At 36.5% G+C, this 19,780-nt stretch overlaps 1 protein-coding gene and 1 long non-coding RNA gene across 3 annotated transcripts in view; one reads left to right on the forward strand and one right to left on the reverse strand.

Moving 5' to 3' along the window:
- The window catches only part of diaph1 (diaphanous related formin 1), a 109,509-nt gene that overhangs the window by 25,284 nt on the left and 64,445 nt on the right, over positions 1-19,780 (forward strand). The window contains exons 2-15 of one of the 2 annotated variants that reach the window (XM_030145116.1): positions 2,053-2,079; positions 2,807-2,971; positions 4,067-4,168; positions 4,609-4,739; positions 5,349-5,432; positions 5,517-5,580; positions 7,155-7,294; positions 8,707-8,812; positions 8,959-9,069; positions 9,285-9,403; positions 10,532-10,648; positions 12,716-12,831; positions 17,278-17,342; positions 18,851-19,030. In XM_030145116.1, the coding sequence (XP_030000976.1) occupies positions 2,053-2,079; positions 2,807-2,971; positions 4,067-4,168; positions 4,609-4,739; positions 5,349-5,432; positions 5,517-5,580; positions 7,155-7,294; positions 8,707-8,812; positions 8,959-9,069; positions 9,285-9,403; positions 10,532-10,648; positions 12,716-12,831; positions 17,278-17,342; positions 18,851-19,030 (1,527 nt within the window). The remainder of the gene's footprint in view (positions 1-2,052; positions 2,080-2,806; positions 2,972-4,066; positions 4,169-4,608; positions 4,740-5,348; positions 5,433-5,516; positions 5,581-7,154; positions 7,295-8,706; positions 8,813-8,958; positions 9,070-9,284; positions 9,404-10,531; positions 10,649-12,715; positions 12,832-17,277; positions 17,343-18,850; positions 19,031-19,780) is intronic. The other variant, XM_030145117.1, reaches the window with a different exon arrangement.
- LOC115426882 (uncharacterized) lies at positions 12,720-17,374 on the reverse strand. The gene is made up of 3 exons (XR_003936396.1): positions 17,274-17,374; positions 16,126-16,132; positions 12,720-12,820 (listed from the first exon to the last, which is right to left on the reverse strand). It is a non-coding gene; the product is annotated as an uncharacterized LOC115426882 (long non-coding RNA).

Genomic DNA, 19,780 nt, shown 5'->3' on the forward strand with positions numbered 1-19,780 from the left:
CTACAGACCACATTTGACCTCAGATTGTTGCCTCACTGTAACTGTTGCTGTCACTGTCTTGTAATGTGTGTGGAAATCACAAAAAATAGTCACTTGCCCGATAAAGGGTTAATTTATTAGAAAATAATAGACTAAAATAAATGTACAGACATGTATTCTATTCTTAGTTAGCTACACCTCTCTTTTTCATATTTCTTCCATTTGGCACTGTTGTTCAAACTCAACCAGATTGGATTGAGAGTATTGTAAACAATTTCAGGTCTCCATAGATGCTGAATTGGGTTTAGCCTGGATCCTGTCTGGGCCATTCTAGGACTTTTACAGAGGATTCCAAAAGCCACTCTTGTGTTTTCTCGTCAGTATGTTTTATAGTGTCTTGTTGAAAAGTCAACCCTTGCCCCTCCCTGATAGCCTGAGCACTTTGGAAAGGTATTTCACCATGGACTGTCCTACATTTTTCTACATCCACCTTTCCCTCTCTTCCAACTTCCCTCTCTTGCCTCTTGCTTTACACCAACTAAATTTAAATTTATGGTTCCCTTTAGAGAAATACTATAGATACAGAACGAGACAAAATTGCTCGAGCACTGTGGCCAAATTTTTCTTTGTATATGTATCTATTCATATCTGTACTTGTGGTTAATTCTATTTTTTCTCTCAAATCTTTGACCTACTTGTATTCAGTTTCCTGTGCCATTACCCACAATCCACTGTGTTTACAGTTAGGTCTACATTTCCGCACAGTGGGCAAAGTAGGCTATTTGTCTCTTTCTGTGTGTAAATGAGTTGAGGGTCTGTTATTTAATGGCAGCTGTGTAAGCAGAAACATCCTTCTCTTCAATGTTCGCCCATAATCCGAGTTTGGTTCTGTCTTTCAATTTTTGTGCCTGTTCTTTTCTTTTCTTTTTTTTTTGTTTTTAGGCTTGCAGAACTGGCTGCTGGGAAGCCTGGGGAGAATTACAACATGTGCAATATTTGTTACCTTCTACTTGTCTCTAATTGTAAAATGCTTGAAATATTGCTAGTGTAAAATGTAGAAACTACATGGTGACATGCTTGTGACATTCCAAGTGTCATTTTTTATCTACACACTGAGAACAGAGTACCTCTCTACTTAGGACTTGGCTAATAACAGGAGAAGGGACCCATGTTGAAATAGCACTGTATTTAGCCTGTGTTTGTTCCTGAAAGATAGAGACCCATGGAAAACTGCTTGTTTTTTGATCTTGGGACCCTTTACCTTCAAAGCTGCTGTTCAGTCACAAGGTCACATGCCATTTGATGTTGGAATTTGTCAGGCTTTGATACAGCCAAGCCTTTTCCACATCTTGCTTCTTGATATAGTGTGTCCTGGAAGTGGCTGTGCTTTTTACCATCCCAAGCCATGAAAAACAACTTGTCATTCAAATTTGAATACTATGCAAATTTTTAAGGGACAATGTTTTATCACAGACTTTCAACCCAAATGAGATTTTGTAATAGTGTTTTCAGATTCGACTCTTTTGTCTTTGGTGATGCAATATATTTGGATTATTCTAATTAGAGATTTTTTAATGCCAATGTGCTTTCTGTTGTTGGTATGTGTATGTTAAGTTTGTATGTGACACTGCTGACAATAGGGTTCCTAAGGGGACATTTTTGGGTGTAGGCTGCCATCTTGTGGCCAAGACATGCTTGCATCATTTGGTGGTTTAAATTTATTTTGACCCATCAGCCCTACTTTTTGACTATTGATTTGCTATAAAGCGATAATTTAATTAATTTCTTAGTTAAACTTCCAATGTTAGTGCTCTGTTTTAGAAGTTTGAATGAATGACCGTACTGATTTACAACTGTCTTTTATTTTCACTATTTTCCTCTGTCCTCCTGTGAATCAAGAACTATGTAGATTACATCCTGGATCCGTTTCCTGTCGTAATTGATTTCTGTCTAATTAATTCTTTGTTTTTCTCTCCCTCCATTTGCCTCCCTTCCTATCACTTATCCTTCTGCTTGGTGTTGCTTACCTTCCATCCCATTTTTCTTCCCTCGAATCCTTACCCCCTTCTACAGAAACTCAAACGGCTGATTCCTGATGAGGTAGGTTTATTCTGACTCTGCTCCTTCACCTGTGTGCTTAACTCGTCCTTCTGATGCTGTGATCTTTCATTAAAACAAACAAAAACCTCTTCAACATTTTCTGTTTAATGTCATACCACCGTCATTTATTGTAACCTGAGTGTTGTGTCACCCACCATCTGAGCTTTGCCCTGTGTTCTACTCATACTGTAACAAATCTGCATGAACTGGACATGCGAACTAACAGTATACTTGACACATTGTCTAGTGAAGTCTGCATACAATAACTTGATATTCATAATAGGAAAGTCCCTATATCACAGTGTATCAAGGTTACAGTAAATATGAGCATCGTCCTTTTCAATGAATGGCATGTTACCACACAGAGTCATCAAAATCTGTCCAAACCAATCTCTGCAATTGTTTGTCAAAATTGGAACTCTTTCTGTGCTTGTCAGTCTTTCATGCTGACTTTGTGTGCCATTGTCATTGAGGAATTTTGTCACTGCTAATCCCTAATTATCCTCTCACATGTTTGAAAGATTTTTGTTGTTATAGCAAAAAAGTGAAAGAGAAAAAGCTTCAGAGTATGTTCTTGTTGATACATCATTTATCATTAAACATCCTAAACATATCTTTGAACTGTGAGTGGATTAGGGATTGTCCGCTTGACTTGTGGTCCCACAGAGACTGCCGCTCTTCTTGTCACAGACCTTTCACTTTTTAAATGTGCTGTCTGCTAATGCAGTTGGAGCGTTTCACCAGTATGAGGATGAAAAAGGACAAGGAGAAGCCTGGTCATGTGCCAGGTCAACGTCACTCGTCAGCTGCCAGCTATGAGATCAACGCTCAAAGTGCCATGCTGCATGATCATTCTGATGAATACGTCCTGGAACTCTTTGAACAGATGCTGGTGAGATGCACATTTACACATGTGGTAATGCAAGACCACACCTTAGGAAACATACCTATAGAATACTCTGGTTGGTCTTAATATGATAGCATCTATTTTTTTTTTTTTTTCATTTACTGCTTGAAGAAGGTTCAAGGTGACTTTATTAATACCCATAGGTAAATTTGTTCTGCAGTCTGGAGTGGGCATCTCAAACACAAAAAACATTAAAACCACAGGACACATACAGGGGACAGATTAAAAACAGCACAGACAAAAGACATGGACAGGTACTCCCATCAGCTTGCTGATCATGTTTAAAACAGACTAGAAGTAAATAAATAAAAAGACGAAAATAAATAGAAATAATCAGATATCATTAAAAATGCTAATATAAAAGAAGATCAAATGTGTAACATATGACAATATTCACATGTATTGAGCATGTTATGCATTACCTGCATCCATATTAAATAAAGGAATTTTTTTGGTGCATAATTTTGGACATACAGCTTATTTCAGAATATACTTAAAAGGAGCACAAACCAAGTCAGTTTATTAATGACAGGAATACACAATTCCAGTATTCCACACAGACCTTTTGAAATGCTTATTTCCAGAAGAAACACAGTCTATTTTCGGGTTTTATGGTATTATATGTATGCTATTAAGATTTTTGTCTCTTCATCTTGGGTCACTGTAGTCTGTAAAACCCTGTAGGTGAAGGTGGTTTTTCTTCACTTCTTCAGTGCTTCTTTTCCTGTCCTCTGCAGTGTGCAACACTTAAGCTATCTTAAAAACCTATGTTAGACTGCACAAACTTAACATAAACACACATGAGCACAGGACATTTTCTATAATTAATCTCGGATATATTTGCTCTGTTGTTAGTACGACAGAAATGCTCTCCGTTACACTAAAAAAACTAAGCAATGTCTCCTTAGGGGTGTCATCTTCCATGCCTCAAGTTCAGTGAATACCGGTTGATGTAATGTTAACAATAATAATGAGTTCCATAGTCAATTTTTTTCTGTAAATTGCATGAGTCTGTGGATCTTATTGCTTTGAAAAATCTCATCATCTAAGTTTTTCTGTCCCCATGCTGTAATTTTATAGGTGGATATGAACCTTAATGAGGAGAAGCAGCAGCCTCTTAGAGAGAAAGACATTGTGATTAAACGAGAAATGGTCTCTCAGTACCTCCACACATCCAAAGCTGTAAGTACGCAAATAAATATTGCTGAACAGTCTTGTGCTTTATGCACTGTCAGAACTCAATAAAGGAAGGTCACACTGTTTTTTTTACAAGGCTCTGTATTAAAATGGATCATGACTTATGGTGGTGCTGTTTATTAACTGTTAAGACTGATAAACAGTCACTGGGTGGTCTGTGATCATCGTTTTTTTTTTGCCTCACCTTTCTTACTTATGTGAGATTTTATTTGTGTTTATTTGTGTTAAAATGTGTAGTATTGTGCTTCCAGTGCTAAAATGGATAGATTCAGTAAAATTTTACAGTATTGTCTGTTGACCAAAAAGGGCAAGCCCCGACAGTTTCTATCAAGTTCAAACAGCTATGACTGCCAAGAATACAAATGTAAATGCAGAGCTTGAGCAAGCTTGTTTGGTTGCTGACTGTGTCTGTTTTTGTTTGTCAGGGTCAAAACCAGAAAGAGAGCTCCAAGTCTGCCATGGTGTACATTCAAGAGTTAAAGGCAGACTACAGAGATGCACAGCTGTTGAGCTGTCTGGAGTCTCTAAGAGTTTCACTCAATAACAACCCTGTCAGGTAATACACACAGTATAGACTTACATAGAGAAAAATCATAACACATGGAAGTGACCAAAGGTCAGAATAACTTAAGACTTTATGGCCAGACTTGACAACTGTGTATGTTGGATTTAAATATAATAATTACATTAATAAATGCTGACATTTCTAAAAGTTTCAAGACAATTTTAAAATAATTCATCTTGAAGAAAATTATCGATATGTGTGTTTTTGCTGCACCAAAGCTTTGCTTTGTAAGATGTGTGCTGTCATTTTTTAAGTAAGAACAAAGAACTTCTAGATATGATAGAACTGTATAAAAACTGAAGAATCAAAATCTTAGCTTATCTTGGAGGAGCTTAGAGTAGAGTGGCTGTTCCTTCACATTTTGAGGAGTTGAAGTGGTTTGGGCATCTGGTCAGGATTCGTCACTTATTCCGCTGCCCTTGAGACACAGATAAGCTGAAGAAATATGATAGATGCAATCAAAATTTCAACATACATTGCATATTATCAACGGAGGTTTCTACCACCCATTGAAAAAGACAGAGGAAAAAAGTCACCATTATGAAGTTAAAATGTCAACTGTGTAATAGTGTGTTGATCATGTGGTTTTGTCATTTCCAGTTGGGTACAGAACTTTGGAGATGAGGGCCTGGCACTGTTACTGAACCTTCTTAGAAGACTACAAGAGGAGAAAGATGAATACCCGTAAGACAATCAAACCTCAGAATATCCCAATTTACATATTAGAAATATTTTTGTTGAATTTATCCTCTCTCTTCTTTGAACCAGTGGGATGGGGGTGAAATGTCAACACGAGATTATCCGCTGTCTAAAAGCCTTCATGAACAACAAGGTAATTTTTTAAAAACCCTACATAAGATACTTTGAAATCATTTAATAACACTTGTAAGTGAAGTCAGAGATCACTACTAGTAGATTGGGCACAACAGTATTAGAGTGTAGTGTTAGGTCTCTAGAAAATATGTAATTTCAGTGATACATGACTGGCTGTTCAATAAAATTAGCACTGGCTTTTTTGTGGCCTGGCTGTAGTGTAGCTATTTGCCACCAGATGGCACTGTCAAATCAATTTAGCCAGTTTTATGTGGTTCAGAGAAAGCCTTAAGAATTGACTTTAGTGGAGGTGGAGCTATTATACTAGTATAAGGTGTAAGGTAAGGCTACTAGTATAAGGATGTGTCTGAATTGTCCTTTTTGCTGAGTGGAATGACCTGGAAGTATGAGTGTCAGCCATGATAAAAGCTGTCCAAACTCTCTGAATGCAAAGGAAAGTCAATGCTTCCTTCAGCACCTCCTTTTAGTATAGGATACCATGGATCATCCATTACTGAAGGTGGAGAAAATGCTGTCCCACATTCACTGCAACAGTAACATTGCCCAGCCCAACTGTTGACGAAAATAAACAATCAGCATGACAGACAGGATGCACATTTTCATCTTATGTCATAATTGTCTAATATAATGACATGTTTTTAACTTTAAACACTTGTTGGTGTAAAATGTTATGTTGATGCAAAAGAACCTGTGCTCAGTTTTAGTTTGGATGAGTTAGTTCCTCGCAGCTTGTAGTTTAGTCATTGATTACTTTTTGGTTCCTTCAGTCACAGATGCCTTAGTAACACTAAACTGTAGTTTAAAACTACAAATAGGATGTTCATGAAGAGAAATGCTGCCACATCAGGCTGGAAGAAGTGTATCTGTGGAATAAAATGGTGTTAGAAATGTAGGCAAATAAAGTTTGATTCACTAAGTTAAATTAAAAATTACCTCATGTAGGCTAGTAGATTGAAAGACATAATTATATATGTGTATACATATATAGCTTTATGCTTATCTTAGTTACATTTACTATTTTGATACAATTGTGCTGATTCAGGATTCATATGGACAAATATGAATGGATAGGAGATCGAGTCCAACTGGTAGAGTAGCTTTAACCTTTGTGTAGGCGTATATTTGTTCAAAATCCAGTCAAATTTTATTGTCTCGTCCATGTTTATATCCTGTATTAAACAGCATGATAAGAACACACTGAAGGAAGTGTTGAGGGTGTGTTTTTGTCGTTTTACTCCAAATGTCCTACATAATATTCACCTAGCATACGAGCAATAGGATTCTGTCAGCATCATGCTGTCCTCTCCTAAGGCCTTATGAATTCACCATTCTATCTTTCCATAACCCCATGACTTTTTTTCTGTAACATCACGAAAAACTGCTTAGGAAAAGTAGATAGGAGGTAATTTTTTGGACTTTTTGGACACACTCCAAATCTCTTCAAAGCCTGTGTATCAGCAAGGGGGTTTTATGATATGCAAATCAGAGATATAGTGCTTCACAAAAGATTTTCAAGTATCTTACCTTAACCTGCCTTGTTGTTTCTTTCCTCACTTCCATTCTTTCTTTCAGTATGGTTTAAAAGCCATGCTGGATTCAGATGAGGGGATACCTTTGCTAGTGAGAGCCATCAACCCTAGGGTGCCTCATATGATGGTGGATGCTGTTAAGTTGGTGTCTGCTATCTCCATTTTGGAACACCCTGAGAATCTGTAAGTAATTAAGTCTGACATTTTTGCTGAATGATTTTAACACAGAAGAGTCATTGCTTTGGACCAGTAATAGAGACTTAAGAGTTACTAGAGGGTTTTGGTGATGATGATGTATATTGTGAAAGTGGGTATATGTGATCAGTAGATTGGGCAGTGACATTTCGGCCACAGAATTTTGCCCTGGTCTCACATGATTTCACGATATTATGTGATTATTTTTTATTAATTTATTTTTTGCAATGTTGAAAGCCAGTTGCCTCACAAAATAACACGATTTGGATTGCAGGACTACTGAACCTCATAATACTAGTAAAATATTTCTTATTGAATCTAGAATTACATGATTGCAAGCTATTTCCATATTGAAATGTATTTTTTGCAGTATTACTATGCTCATTTGGAAACTGAAAGGTTCCAATTGTAAGGATTTTAATTTTGCTGTTAAAGTCTTTAAACTCCAGCGATTTCTCATGATATAATAGTTTTTTTTTTGCATATTAAAGTTCAAAAGAAGAGGGCTGTAAAATGTGATGAAATACAGTAAAGTTATTTAAACCATACGTACTTTACCCTCATATACACTGTTACTGTGATATAAAATTAGACATTCCTGAAATACAATTTTATGACCACAACGTCCAACCTTAACTAGAGATGATATTTGCCATTAACCCCTTTTTATTTATTTATTTGTTTATTTATTTATTTACTTACTTACTTACTTACTTACCACTCTGTTTATTTGGAGAAGCTGATCATACAAAACTGCCCCTTTCAAGTACAATTCAATGTCCACACCTCCAATGTGAACGAAGATGCTAAATTTTTTAGTAGAATATAGAACAAATATAGCAAGTGGGTGGGAGTAGAGGGCTTGCTCCGCTTCTTCAACAAGATAAGCCACCTTAAGGTGTGTATGTTCACTCTAACCTAAACAGAAATGTATATCATATAAATGATTTCACATAACCGATATATTCAGTTCACATCAGTTACAGGTTTCACGTAGTTTGTCCATTTTGACCAAATAGTGAAAAAAGATTCCCTTTGACCCTTAAAACATAATGTCAACTTCTCCAAAATGTAAATGTCCTGTACAATGTCGATCCATTAACAACAATTTTTTATCTTTCAGAGTCCAGTTATCACATGAAATATCTCCTAAGTACAGAACTTCATACTTACATGGAATTTTTTCATTAAAATTGTTATTTAAATGTTCACATAGATGCTCCCAGAATGGTTTGATCACTGGACAACTCTAGAAGATAGGATAGTGATTTGTGTTATTTGTCCCACAGAGTCTCCAACAGGTGTCTCTACTGCACTGATGCCTTTTTATTATTTTTATGAAGAATTTTCTACTTGGGTTATTCAGGTAGCTACACTTTTGTGGTGTCTGTCATTTACAGTCATGAGCGAGTCTTAGAGGCCATTACAGAGGAAGCAGAGAAAGGGGACATTGAAAGGTTTCAGCCTCTTCTGTCTGGAATGAACAGTCATAACATTGCTCTTAAGGTATGGACAGATGCACTCATACCGTTGAAAAATTGTATGTGCTTTCGATTGGATAAGTCACACCTTAGTATATTTGTCATCATAAGAGTATTAGAGGTATATCTTGATTAGTCTGAATTGTGAAGCTAATTTTGGTGTTTTTGTAGGGTGGCTGCATGCAGCTAATCAATGCTTTGATCAGTCGTGGAGAGGAATTGGACTTCAGGATCCATCTTCGTTCTGAACTGCTAAGACTGGGACTTAGAGACCTGCTGACGGTACAGAAAATACACTCTTGATAAGCGTAGTCTTAATGTTTATGTGCCTTTGTCAATACGTCTGTCTGCTGACTCACTCAACACAGATGTATTTGGGTGTGTGTTGGGGGGTTTCTCAGCTGTCCAAATGTAAAATGTTTTATTTTTTCACTACCTTTGCCATTTTTCATGTGCCATTTCTTTCCTCCACCTGCATTTAAACCTTCTCCCTGCAGGAGGTACGGACAATTGAAAATGACGAGCTGAGGGTGCAACTCAATGTATTTGATGAGCAAGCTGAAGATGACTCGGAGGACCTCAAAGCACGTCTTGAGGACATCCGCATTGAGATGGAATATCCTTGCCCTGAGCAAAATGGTCCCTCTGTAGAAGTGAAAAATTAGTCCACTTTTTGACCTTTTCCGAAGTAAAAGAAACAGAATGACACAGTTACGCACCTGACTACTAAATACAATGTGATACTCAGGAACTTGGTTTTGCATTTTTATTACCCATTTTGTGAAATCAGTGGTTTATATATTTCAGTACATGCTAAAAGGAATGAAAGAGAGAATGTATATAGTACAATAGATACAATTTTTTGTAGAATTCATAATTAAATCAAGTATAGAATTTTGTGGATTCTGTTTCTTTCAAACATCATAAATGAAATCAAGGCCACTGCCCTCATTCTTTGTAAAGAAAAGAAAAATTCTTATTCAGATGAGTAATAAGTTGTTTTTTTTATATTCATATTTTGCCAATTAATAACCAGCAACCCTAACTACTTATCTGCATTGCTATAAAGCAAGTAGCCAACCACTGTGGGACTGGGGCATTACTTTGTTGTAACTCTCTTTAATAGTTTTTTATAATAAATTCACATAAGGAGTACTCCAAAACAGAACAAACAAAAACAGGTACTTGATGAAATACTAATGTCTGCAGTTGTATGCAAACATGATGGCATGTGTTAAGATGACAATTACCTGATAATTTTGCCATTATGACTTAACCCTAGCTCTAAATTTAAGAACCACATTTAAGTCTATTTAATGATTACATAGTGCCATTTTATTATGTGAACTTTGATAAACAAAAACTAAAAATTAACTTATAATAAATGTGGCAATGTCTGGTAGTTTATTCAGATGAGAAATAATGTAATATAATGTATAAATCTCCAAAAACAGTTTTCCCAGCAGGACAATAGTTCAGTAAGACGTACTGTTTTATCCTAGTTGCAATCTTATTTACAAACAAAAGAAATTCAAATGCCCCACAAGTCTAACCTTTGTTGTGTCATTGTAATTCTGTAGTGCACAAACTTGTTTCACTGAGCTTGGTAGGAATAATACCTGCAGCAATTTTGGTGCAACAATGTCACAGTTTTTAGTTGAAATTGAGGTTAGAATTGAATAAGGGGCATTTAATGTTTGTCTTGAGCTCTTTGTCAGTTAAACCTTAACTGGTTTTGTTTTAATGATGTGAGGGAAGTGTTCGAAATTCTAGTCAATACAGTGAAGGACTCCAAGGCTGAAACCCACTTCCTGTCCGTGATGCAGCACCTGCTACTGATCCGAAACGATTATTTGGCCAGGTACTGCACCTATAGACACTCGTATTATGTTTTTTTTTTTTTTTTAATATTGTCATAGCAAGATGTCATTACGGAACATTGAATTTAAAATTCAAACTGTGTGTGTTTTTATAAAACAGATTAATTAAACCTAAGTAAATAAACTACAATTGTCACATCAAGGTTATTGTGTTGACATTTCTCTATTAATTTGTGAAATGTCAGTATTTTCATCCCCAAAGTATTGCTAGCAGATTTTTATTAGTTTTACAGAACTCAAATAATGCACACATTGTATTATCATACAGTGTGTGATACACCCCCATACAAGTGTACACAGCTATTTCTTTGTACATTTACCAGTTGAATAAAAGTAGAATGTCCAAGATGCATTCAATAGTACAAGGTTCTTCCATTTCGTCCTTTTAGCTCCCTCTTATCATTCACCTCCCTCTATTTGCACTTTTGTCTGTTTGCTGTTTGTTTTCTAGAGCACCCTTCCAAAGCTGTGAAATTAATACATGCAAAGAAGTCTAATTCCATTTTAATAGAAATGAACGCAATCACCTCTTATCACCAGAAATATGCAAATGTCTCTCTCTCCGTGTCTTCCAAAGCCCTTGAGGCTTTACCTAGTAATACAGAGAAGGGAGGAAGAAGACAGAGCAGTTGAATGACAATATGGGGGTAGAATAATAGGAAAATAAGCAGTCCGACATAAATACACATTTACCTATATCTGTCCACTTTCACCCTTAACTCTGCACAGTATTCAGGTAAAACAGAAGCTCCAGTGCTGCATTAATGGTATCAGACAGGCAGGAAATTGTGGTGTATTTTTAACAAAGGGATTGAGGAATAAATGGCAAATGTAAAACAAGAATCTAATGACTAACTAACTCCCTCTTACATCCATAATCTTTCCAATCTTGCTTTCTCCATCCATTAAAACACAACAAGCGTTTCAGTAAAGGATTATAGAAGTGTTCTGTGATGGACTTCACTGAGAGAATAGAAGTGAGGGAGGGAAGGAGAGCTTAAAGAGTGGCAATGGAAAAAAAAACTAAGTAAACCTTAAGCATGGTAATTACAGAGACACAAAGAGAAAAGCTCAAGTAGGTGAGGCAATAATGCAGAGGACAGGTTAAAATTAAGGTTAATTGATGGGTAGAGGGTGAGAAAGTGAGGAAGCTGCTTTTGCCTTAGTATATTTTACTGTTACATATGGATGCAATCATTTAAAAAAAAAATGGTTGACCAAGCTTGTATTCATATAAATACTGCACAGTCTAGATAAGTAAGACATATTTAATGTAGGAAAAAATATTCTTTGTATGATTTTTGGATTCACTAAAATGTGTGTGAACTCCACACTGCTTTCTTTTTTTGCCTGTGTTTTGTCACTAGATGTCTCTCTCGCTCCACGGATAAATTTGCAGCTTCAAGAAAAAAAAATTCCAGAAGTATAGTGAAGAACTGAAATAAGTGTTAGACAAAGACATGGTGACTAAGAGAGAGACAGGAGAGGGAGGGGATAGACAGAATAAATAAAGTATTGGGTTTGTGACTCTGGCAGCATCTAATGGGGTCAGGGAATAAGACACCTCCAAAATTGACTGTCTGTGTGAAACTGGCTTGATCAGACAGACAGTGTTGGACATGCCCTGGCACGCTTTTTCAAGCACAGTAGCACACAATCAATCTTGGTGACAAGAAACTCAAACTGTCATGCTCAAACAGACATCCAATCTCAGACCCAGACAAAGGCAGTGACAACACGTGTGTTCACTTTTATCTGGACAAATGCACCTCCTTGCTCCGTGTCAGTCACATCCTCTGCTCACCTAATGTCCCAGATTTCTGTAAAAAGCAGTCTATGCCATAGAAATAAATAAACTTACTGCTATAAATACCTCTGTGGACACAATGTACAAATTTCTCCCTATGAAGTTACATATTCTATCATTTAATAAGACACACAAGTTCTTCTCTAGTGTTGCTGTTATTTTCTCAGTGTTTCCTTCCATTTGTGTCTCTGTCCTCTAATCCATCTTTCTCTTTTAATCTGTCACTCTGTCCTTCCTGCAGGCCTCAGTACTACAAGTTGATAGACGAGTGTATCGCCCAGATCGTGCTTCACAGGAATGGAGCAGACCCTGACTTTAAGTGCCGTAACCTTAGCCTCAATGTTGACTGCTTAATAGGTGAGTACGAGACTGTAATATACAGATAGTGAAAAAATGCAAAGTTATCAGTCATCTTCTGCAACTGAATATGTTTCAGTTGCATTAATTAAATAGACCCTGTCATATTATTTGAAACATAGGGATATCAGTTGAACTTTCATTTATTATTACTATATTGAGGTCCATTAGCATAAATATTGCACAGAACAGAAACAAGACTATGCATATTGTGCTTTGAATCAAAACATAAGTATGTTACCTGATACAGGTAAAGGACTAGAATTACGCTCATCATGCCAATCTTTTTAGTAACTCCCATTTGCCTAGTATCACCACAAGGTGGAGCCAGAGAGAAAGTGTATCTCAATCTGGGATGAATGGTGCTACAGGTTTTACAGTGGCAGGTTGGTGGTATGGAGCTTACTTTATCAAGAGGATAAAAGCTCATTTGAATTTAGCAATCCCAGAGTCTCCTTTACAAGTAGTGAGTCCTCTTTCAATGTTTGATACTCTACATTAGATGGTAAATTGGTTAAATGGTAACTCTAAGCACTGGCAGAAAATGCGTTATTATAATAAAATCATGAGTACCTACATCCCTTTCTCTACAAGCATCTCCAGTTGTGCTGTGTACTTCACTAAGACACTGAATCCCTGGGGCTGCAGTGTCTGAATTTTACCTTTATACTTCAGGTTTTGTGAATGCTGAAAGCATTCAAAAGTTTTCACAATATTCAACCTATCTCAATCCACTTTCACAGTGACCGTGAATGTACATACTCCTCTTAATATTTGGTGGCTTCATAGCTGCAGGACCTGAATTAAGGGAGCATAATGTCAGAATTTGAAAATGCATTCATCCTTCAGTTCTCCCCTCTCTCTCAAAATCAAAAGATAAAATGCGATGATAGATGACCTGCTGTTGGTTCACGTCACTATGGAAAAGTGAAGGCATTTTCCAAGCTTCTGTAACGAGCTACAGAGTAGAGCAGCAGACTTGCATCTGGCAGAAGCTGAACAGCAATCTGTAATTACAAATGTCAATCACATATTTAACCCCCTCACCTCTCTGATAAAATCTGTGCCAAAACCACCTGTTACAGGGTAGGCTTTCTATATCCTGGAAATGTAGTCAAACAGAGGTGCAGAAATCAGTTCATTTAATTGTGTAATTTAATGACATAATTTAATCACTCAATTCCATCTTATTACAATAAGTGTAAGGATTTTTGTCTGGTTTTCCAAATAAACTATGGGGCAGTGAGGCTTTGAATTATGTCACTTGAATCTAACACATATTGTAGCCTTCTGCAAGGATATTTCAGAGTTTCAAAATCTTCATATAATTTTGTTTTTGATGCCATCAGTTTTATTGGTTGAAGAAAAAGAACCCCACATGATGTTGTGTCTCCAGTTCTTCATGATTGGGATATGTAATGAGATTCTTCACATTACAAGTCTCAGCCTTATTCTTTCATTCATGCCATTGGCTAAACTATTCAATTATTATGGTTCTGACCAGAGAACATTCCTCTAAATGGTCAGATACGTGTCACAGTGCGTATTTGCAAATTTTAGTCTTGCTTTATTGTGCTGTTCTACAGGCTTTTATGTTATGACAGTACAGCCCAATTAACTCCAACATCATTACGAGTTCCTCAAATGTTTTTCACAGAAAGCTTGGAACCAAAGCATGTTCATCCCTGCCCGTCAGTAATCATTCTTAGACATTTCTACTTAAGTGCTCCTGTACTTTTCATTTTTGGGTTTTATGGTTTGCACTAGTTAATATGAAGGCATATTAGGGCCACATAAGAAGATAAAAACACTTGTTACTAGAGGAATAAAGTCATAAAATATCAAGATAACACCTAGAATTTTATGAGAATAAAGTTGAATATGAAAAGAGTCATAATTTTATGAGAATAATGTCATATTTCGAGAAAGAAGCCATAATAATACGAGTATAATGTCGTAATTTAAAAACAGGCGGGAAAAATATCATAATTTACGAGAATAAAGTCGTACTCACTCGTCGCATAACGGATAACTTGGAATATTTTGTGAGGTTATAGTTTCATTTGGGGTTTATGCACGGTAAAATACTGAGCCTAGTAGCCCACCATCAACACATTATCATTAGTCTAAGGACTTTGAAGCGAGTTTGCACACATTTGGGTTTGTTTTGTTGTGAGAACCAAACTGACTTGAAGGAAATTGCCTCTTTTGCGGAAGAGGAAGTGACTGGAAGTGGTCGGCTGCAGGACTATTAGTGGTTACACCAGAGTGCTATACAGAGAGGGTTTGTGTTTATGGTGGGTGGGGCTAATGGGCTCAGTATTTCGCCGTGCGTAAGTCCCAAATGAAAGTATAACCTCAAAAAATGTTCCAAGTTCTCCATTGTGCGACGAGTAGGTACGACTTTATTCTTGTAAATTATGATATTTTTCCCACCTGTTCTTAAATTACGATGTTATTCTCATAATATTATGGCTTTATTCTTGAAATATGATGACATTATTCTCATAATATTATGACTTCATTCATGTAAAATTATGACTCTTTTGTATTAAAATTCTCATAAAATGGTTGGGTTTTATCTTGATATTTGACAACTTTTTTCTTATAGTGACAAGTGTTTTTATTTTCTTATGTGGCCCTAATACGCCGTTGTAAGTTAATCTAAGATCTTCAAATTTCTGGAAAATAGGTTTCATAGGTGCCTATGATGACACGAGAGGCCCTAAAATTGAGAGTCGTCTAGGATATTAAATGACTCACTCAACTTGATCTATGTACATTTTAGACCCTCTGAGAATGATAGTAAATAATAATATGAAAAAATGAAAGCTGATCTTAAAACCACTTTCTATTATATTATATCCTCACATCACCCAAATAAAGTATTTAACAGTGTAATATTTACAAAAAGAAAATGTAGTTTGAGTGCATCTAACCAAGACTTATCTAAACCTCTGACCTCTACTTCATTTCAACAAGAAAAAGGCATCTGTTGATGGGTCATGGAAGCCTTTTATCATTATAATGACCACTGCTTTCTGTCATATGCTGACGCACTATTAATTATAAAAGTGATCACTACATTGATCAGAATACAGTATAAGTACATACATACGCTTGTGAATTTGATTAATGTGAGTGACAGCTGTAAATGTGAACTAGACTAAACCAGAGCAGAGTGGAGGTGCAGGCCATGTCTCAAGAGTTCAATACTCCTTTATGGCAGGTCTCTGTTGCTCACTCCAGGAGACTCTAATTGCACTGCTTCTAAATGCGTCCTGACATACACACAGGCTGGCTGGCCTCCTTTAAGGCTGCCAGAGTTATTATCGGTGGAAAGCAGCCCAATTCTGCCCTGCATGCATTATTTAGTGTTTTTCTTTGAACTCTGAAATTCAGCACAGTTTTTCCCCACATTCTGTCTCCCTTAGTGCTCTCTATTCAAAGTTTGTCCCATTTAGCCTCACCACTTTGACAGAAGTAACCCCCCATTACACATCCAATAACCATGTGAATTCATACACAAATGCAAACTCTGAAATTATATGTGGCTGGGTGTGTTATTGTAAGGTTTTGTCATTCAAAAATAGTTCTTTAAAAAAAAAAATATATATATATATATATATTGCTTTACTTACTACCTTATCTAGATGTAAAGAGATTTAACCATATTTTAATGCATAGACTTGTAAAATATCATTATAATGATTTGTGATTTGATAGTTTCTTTAAACATGTTTTTAATTTTGCGTTCTAGCTTCTCTGAGCTGTCTCTCCTCTGTAGATGTTTGATTGCCCTCCTGGGCTGTCTTTGATCCAGTGACTTTGTGGCATTCATCTTGGTGTTAATTAGCTCTTTTACTGCACAGCCTTGGGGCACTTAACCACCTGTAGATCCTCCAATTATGCTGTAAAAGTGCCCCATTGGTCAGTTCGTGTCCTTCTCACCCTGTCCTCTATCAAGCAGAACTTCTGATTATGAATTTCTCCCAAAGTGTCATAAGGTTCTTTCATTTATCAGAATAATTTAGAGACATGGAATTCTCAGTAAAGTAGTGTGATATGTACATTGCATAAAGGAAAATTAGTTTGGTCTCTCACATATGCGTCATCAGAAAGAGGTGCATGTTGGAGCCGTAGAAGGTAATGATGTGTACAAGAAGCAGGCAACAGACAGCATCCTATTGTATCCTTTGTAATGAGATGCTTCCACAATCATCGTACAGATCTTGACTTTGTGTGGTGTTATAAAGGAGGCAGACAGGACGCTTGCTGTGAATGTGACCGTCTGTTTGTGTATGAATGTGTGCACACCATGTGTCAGACTGAAGGGTGCGATGTCTTCACGGCTAGACGTGTGCAGGTGCGTTGTCTGAAGCTCTTATCTTTCTTGCTGCCTTTTTTATATTCCCTTTCTCTGTTTTTTTTTTTTTTTTCACACAGACAACATGGTGGACCAGACCAAGGTGGAAACCAGTGAGGCTAAGGCCACTGAGCTGGAGAAAAAGGTTAAATGCACACACATTTATTTACATGTGAAGCCATAACCACACACAACAAAGCATAACATTCACGGTTATACATTTACATGTCAAATCCAGGAAATACAGCCATAAACACAAAAGTAATAATGTTGTCAAATGTAACATTTCTGCCACACGCTCTTTGGGAATCTAATGCAATTCAGTGACCAGTGTCTGTCTGACATGGGATGACAACTGAAAAAGGGGGAGAATAGAGGGTGATTAAGAGAATGAGCATATCCACATCTGACAGCCACCAGACAGACAAATACTCTCACAGGCTAACAAAAACACTGCACAGAACAAACACATATTCACACAAGGGGGTAAATGCCTTGATTGCGGTGTGCTGCTACCCTGATGTTTCAGTCCCAGTGACAGGATAATTGCAGAGGGAGCTGAAACTATCCTTTATTCAGGTACACATAGACACACACACACGAGAACATATCTGGTGATCACATGCACATCTAAATTACATCAGCACACTTGCATTCATTTTCCTTGACCACAAAGGCCAGAGTACTAGTTGCATATGATGGGGTATTTGCACAGTGTTGTTGGCAGGAATTAGGTATTAACCTTTCAGGCTATGGACAGTAAGTGTAAAGGATTTGCTGTCTGCATGGATTTTCACAGTTTCACACTGCTTAAATACCTATATCTGAATTGTCAAGTCTCACAGGAAAAAAAAATCTGTAATTATAAATAAGAGAATTTAAACTTGGGCTTTAATTTAGGTTTTTGTTTTAGTTTTTGTTTCAATTTTGATGTAAGGTTTTTAAAAAGGAGGGAAGAAGTGAGCTCACATGTGTGCAATTGAGCATCCTAAATCAAAAATTGCCACTTATTTTCACCATAAATGAAACTGAAAGCACTCCGCTGCACGAAATGTCTTATGCAGGTGTTTGAGATATGGAAGCTGTGGTGTCAAGAGGGAAGCTAAAAGCATGAGCGTACATTCACACTTAGCTCATATTTCATTGGAAAACACTGTTGTGGCTTCATAGTTATTTACATATAACCGCCCTTTAAATAAATAGTACAGTAGATATTGTAGACTTTTAAAACATTTCTGTAAACCTTAATTCACTGTGGTTCAGCCCTTCTGAATTGGGAAATGACAAATTAACTTTTCTTTTTCTTGCATAAAGATCGATTAGCCACCAATTATAATGTAGTACATTTTGAAGTACATCCATACCTATCATTATCATTGTGATTTAAAAAATAATTAGTGATTTTTAAATAATGATTTTCTTACCGTAAGAATCAGGTTAGATTACCTAGGTATGTTATTACTTCAGAGATATTTATCGCTTTAGCAAATTTAATTAGTTGATTCAATATGTGCCTCCCATCTAGAAATGTACAAGTCCTAAGATGTCATTCTGTGTAGTAGAAGTGTTTGTTTCCTGTGAGAATTTAAAGTCACTGAAAGGTTTCGCCACAACTGTTTCTGACGCATTGTTTATACTTTCCATGCATATTAGCTGGATGCCGAGTTGACAGCACGGCATGAGTTGCAGGTGGAGCTGAAGAAACTAGAGGGTGACTATGAGCAGAAGCTGCAGGACCTGAGCCAAGAAAAGGAACAGCTGGCATCTTCCAAGCAGGAGAGAGAAAAGGAGAATCAGGGACTACAACAACAGCTAAGCACTCTGCAGCAGCAGGTACATACCAATGCACGCACACCATCCTCCTGTATGTCATTCAGTGTTATTAGAATTCAAATAACACTTTCCAAATAGAAGCTGTTGGCAATTTTAAGTTAAATGTGAAAACATCTTGACATTTCTTAACATGATGAAAATGAAAGTAGATACTATATTTCATTGAACAGATTTAAAGAGAATGAAAATATGAAATGTATATATGCTGTGATTTAAAAACAAAACAAAACAAAAAAATCATCTCCTCACCCACATATTTCCATCACTGCTTCATGCTATTGTTAAAAAATAGATATAAACAATAGCAATAAGTCAAAATCAACAAAGATGAGGGCTGTGTATTGACAAAAATGGGATGGTACAATACTTATGACACAGGGATTATAATTCAATATAAATTGGCAATACATTGTTTTTTTGTTGTTTGTTTTTGTCATCATAGTTCAGGCAGTGTGTCATTGTATGAAGAACACACCAATATATCAACAGAATCTAAGTGAAAAAGAATTGGTGGTCAGGAGTTCACACAAATGGAACCGCTGTCTGTCATAAGTCTTGTTATTAACTATTAATTTCATTCCAATAGTGTTTTTGAGAATCAATACAGTATAACAAAACATAATATTGTTATCCTCCAGTGTATTGATATTTTCCTCCGCCCTATAAAGACTGAATTGGTCTTGTTTAGTGTCCTGGAAAGACATTCACGCAAAACTTCTTCTAAAGCTGTAACATTAATTTTGTTGAGGA

This window comes from Sphaeramia orbicularis, chromosome 10, assembly GCF_902148855.1.
Source record: "Sphaeramia orbicularis chromosome 10, fSphaOr1.1, whole genome shotgun sequence".
Classification (NCBI taxonomy): domain Eukaryota; kingdom Metazoa; phylum Chordata; class Actinopteri; order Kurtiformes; family Apogonidae; genus Sphaeramia; species Sphaeramia orbicularis.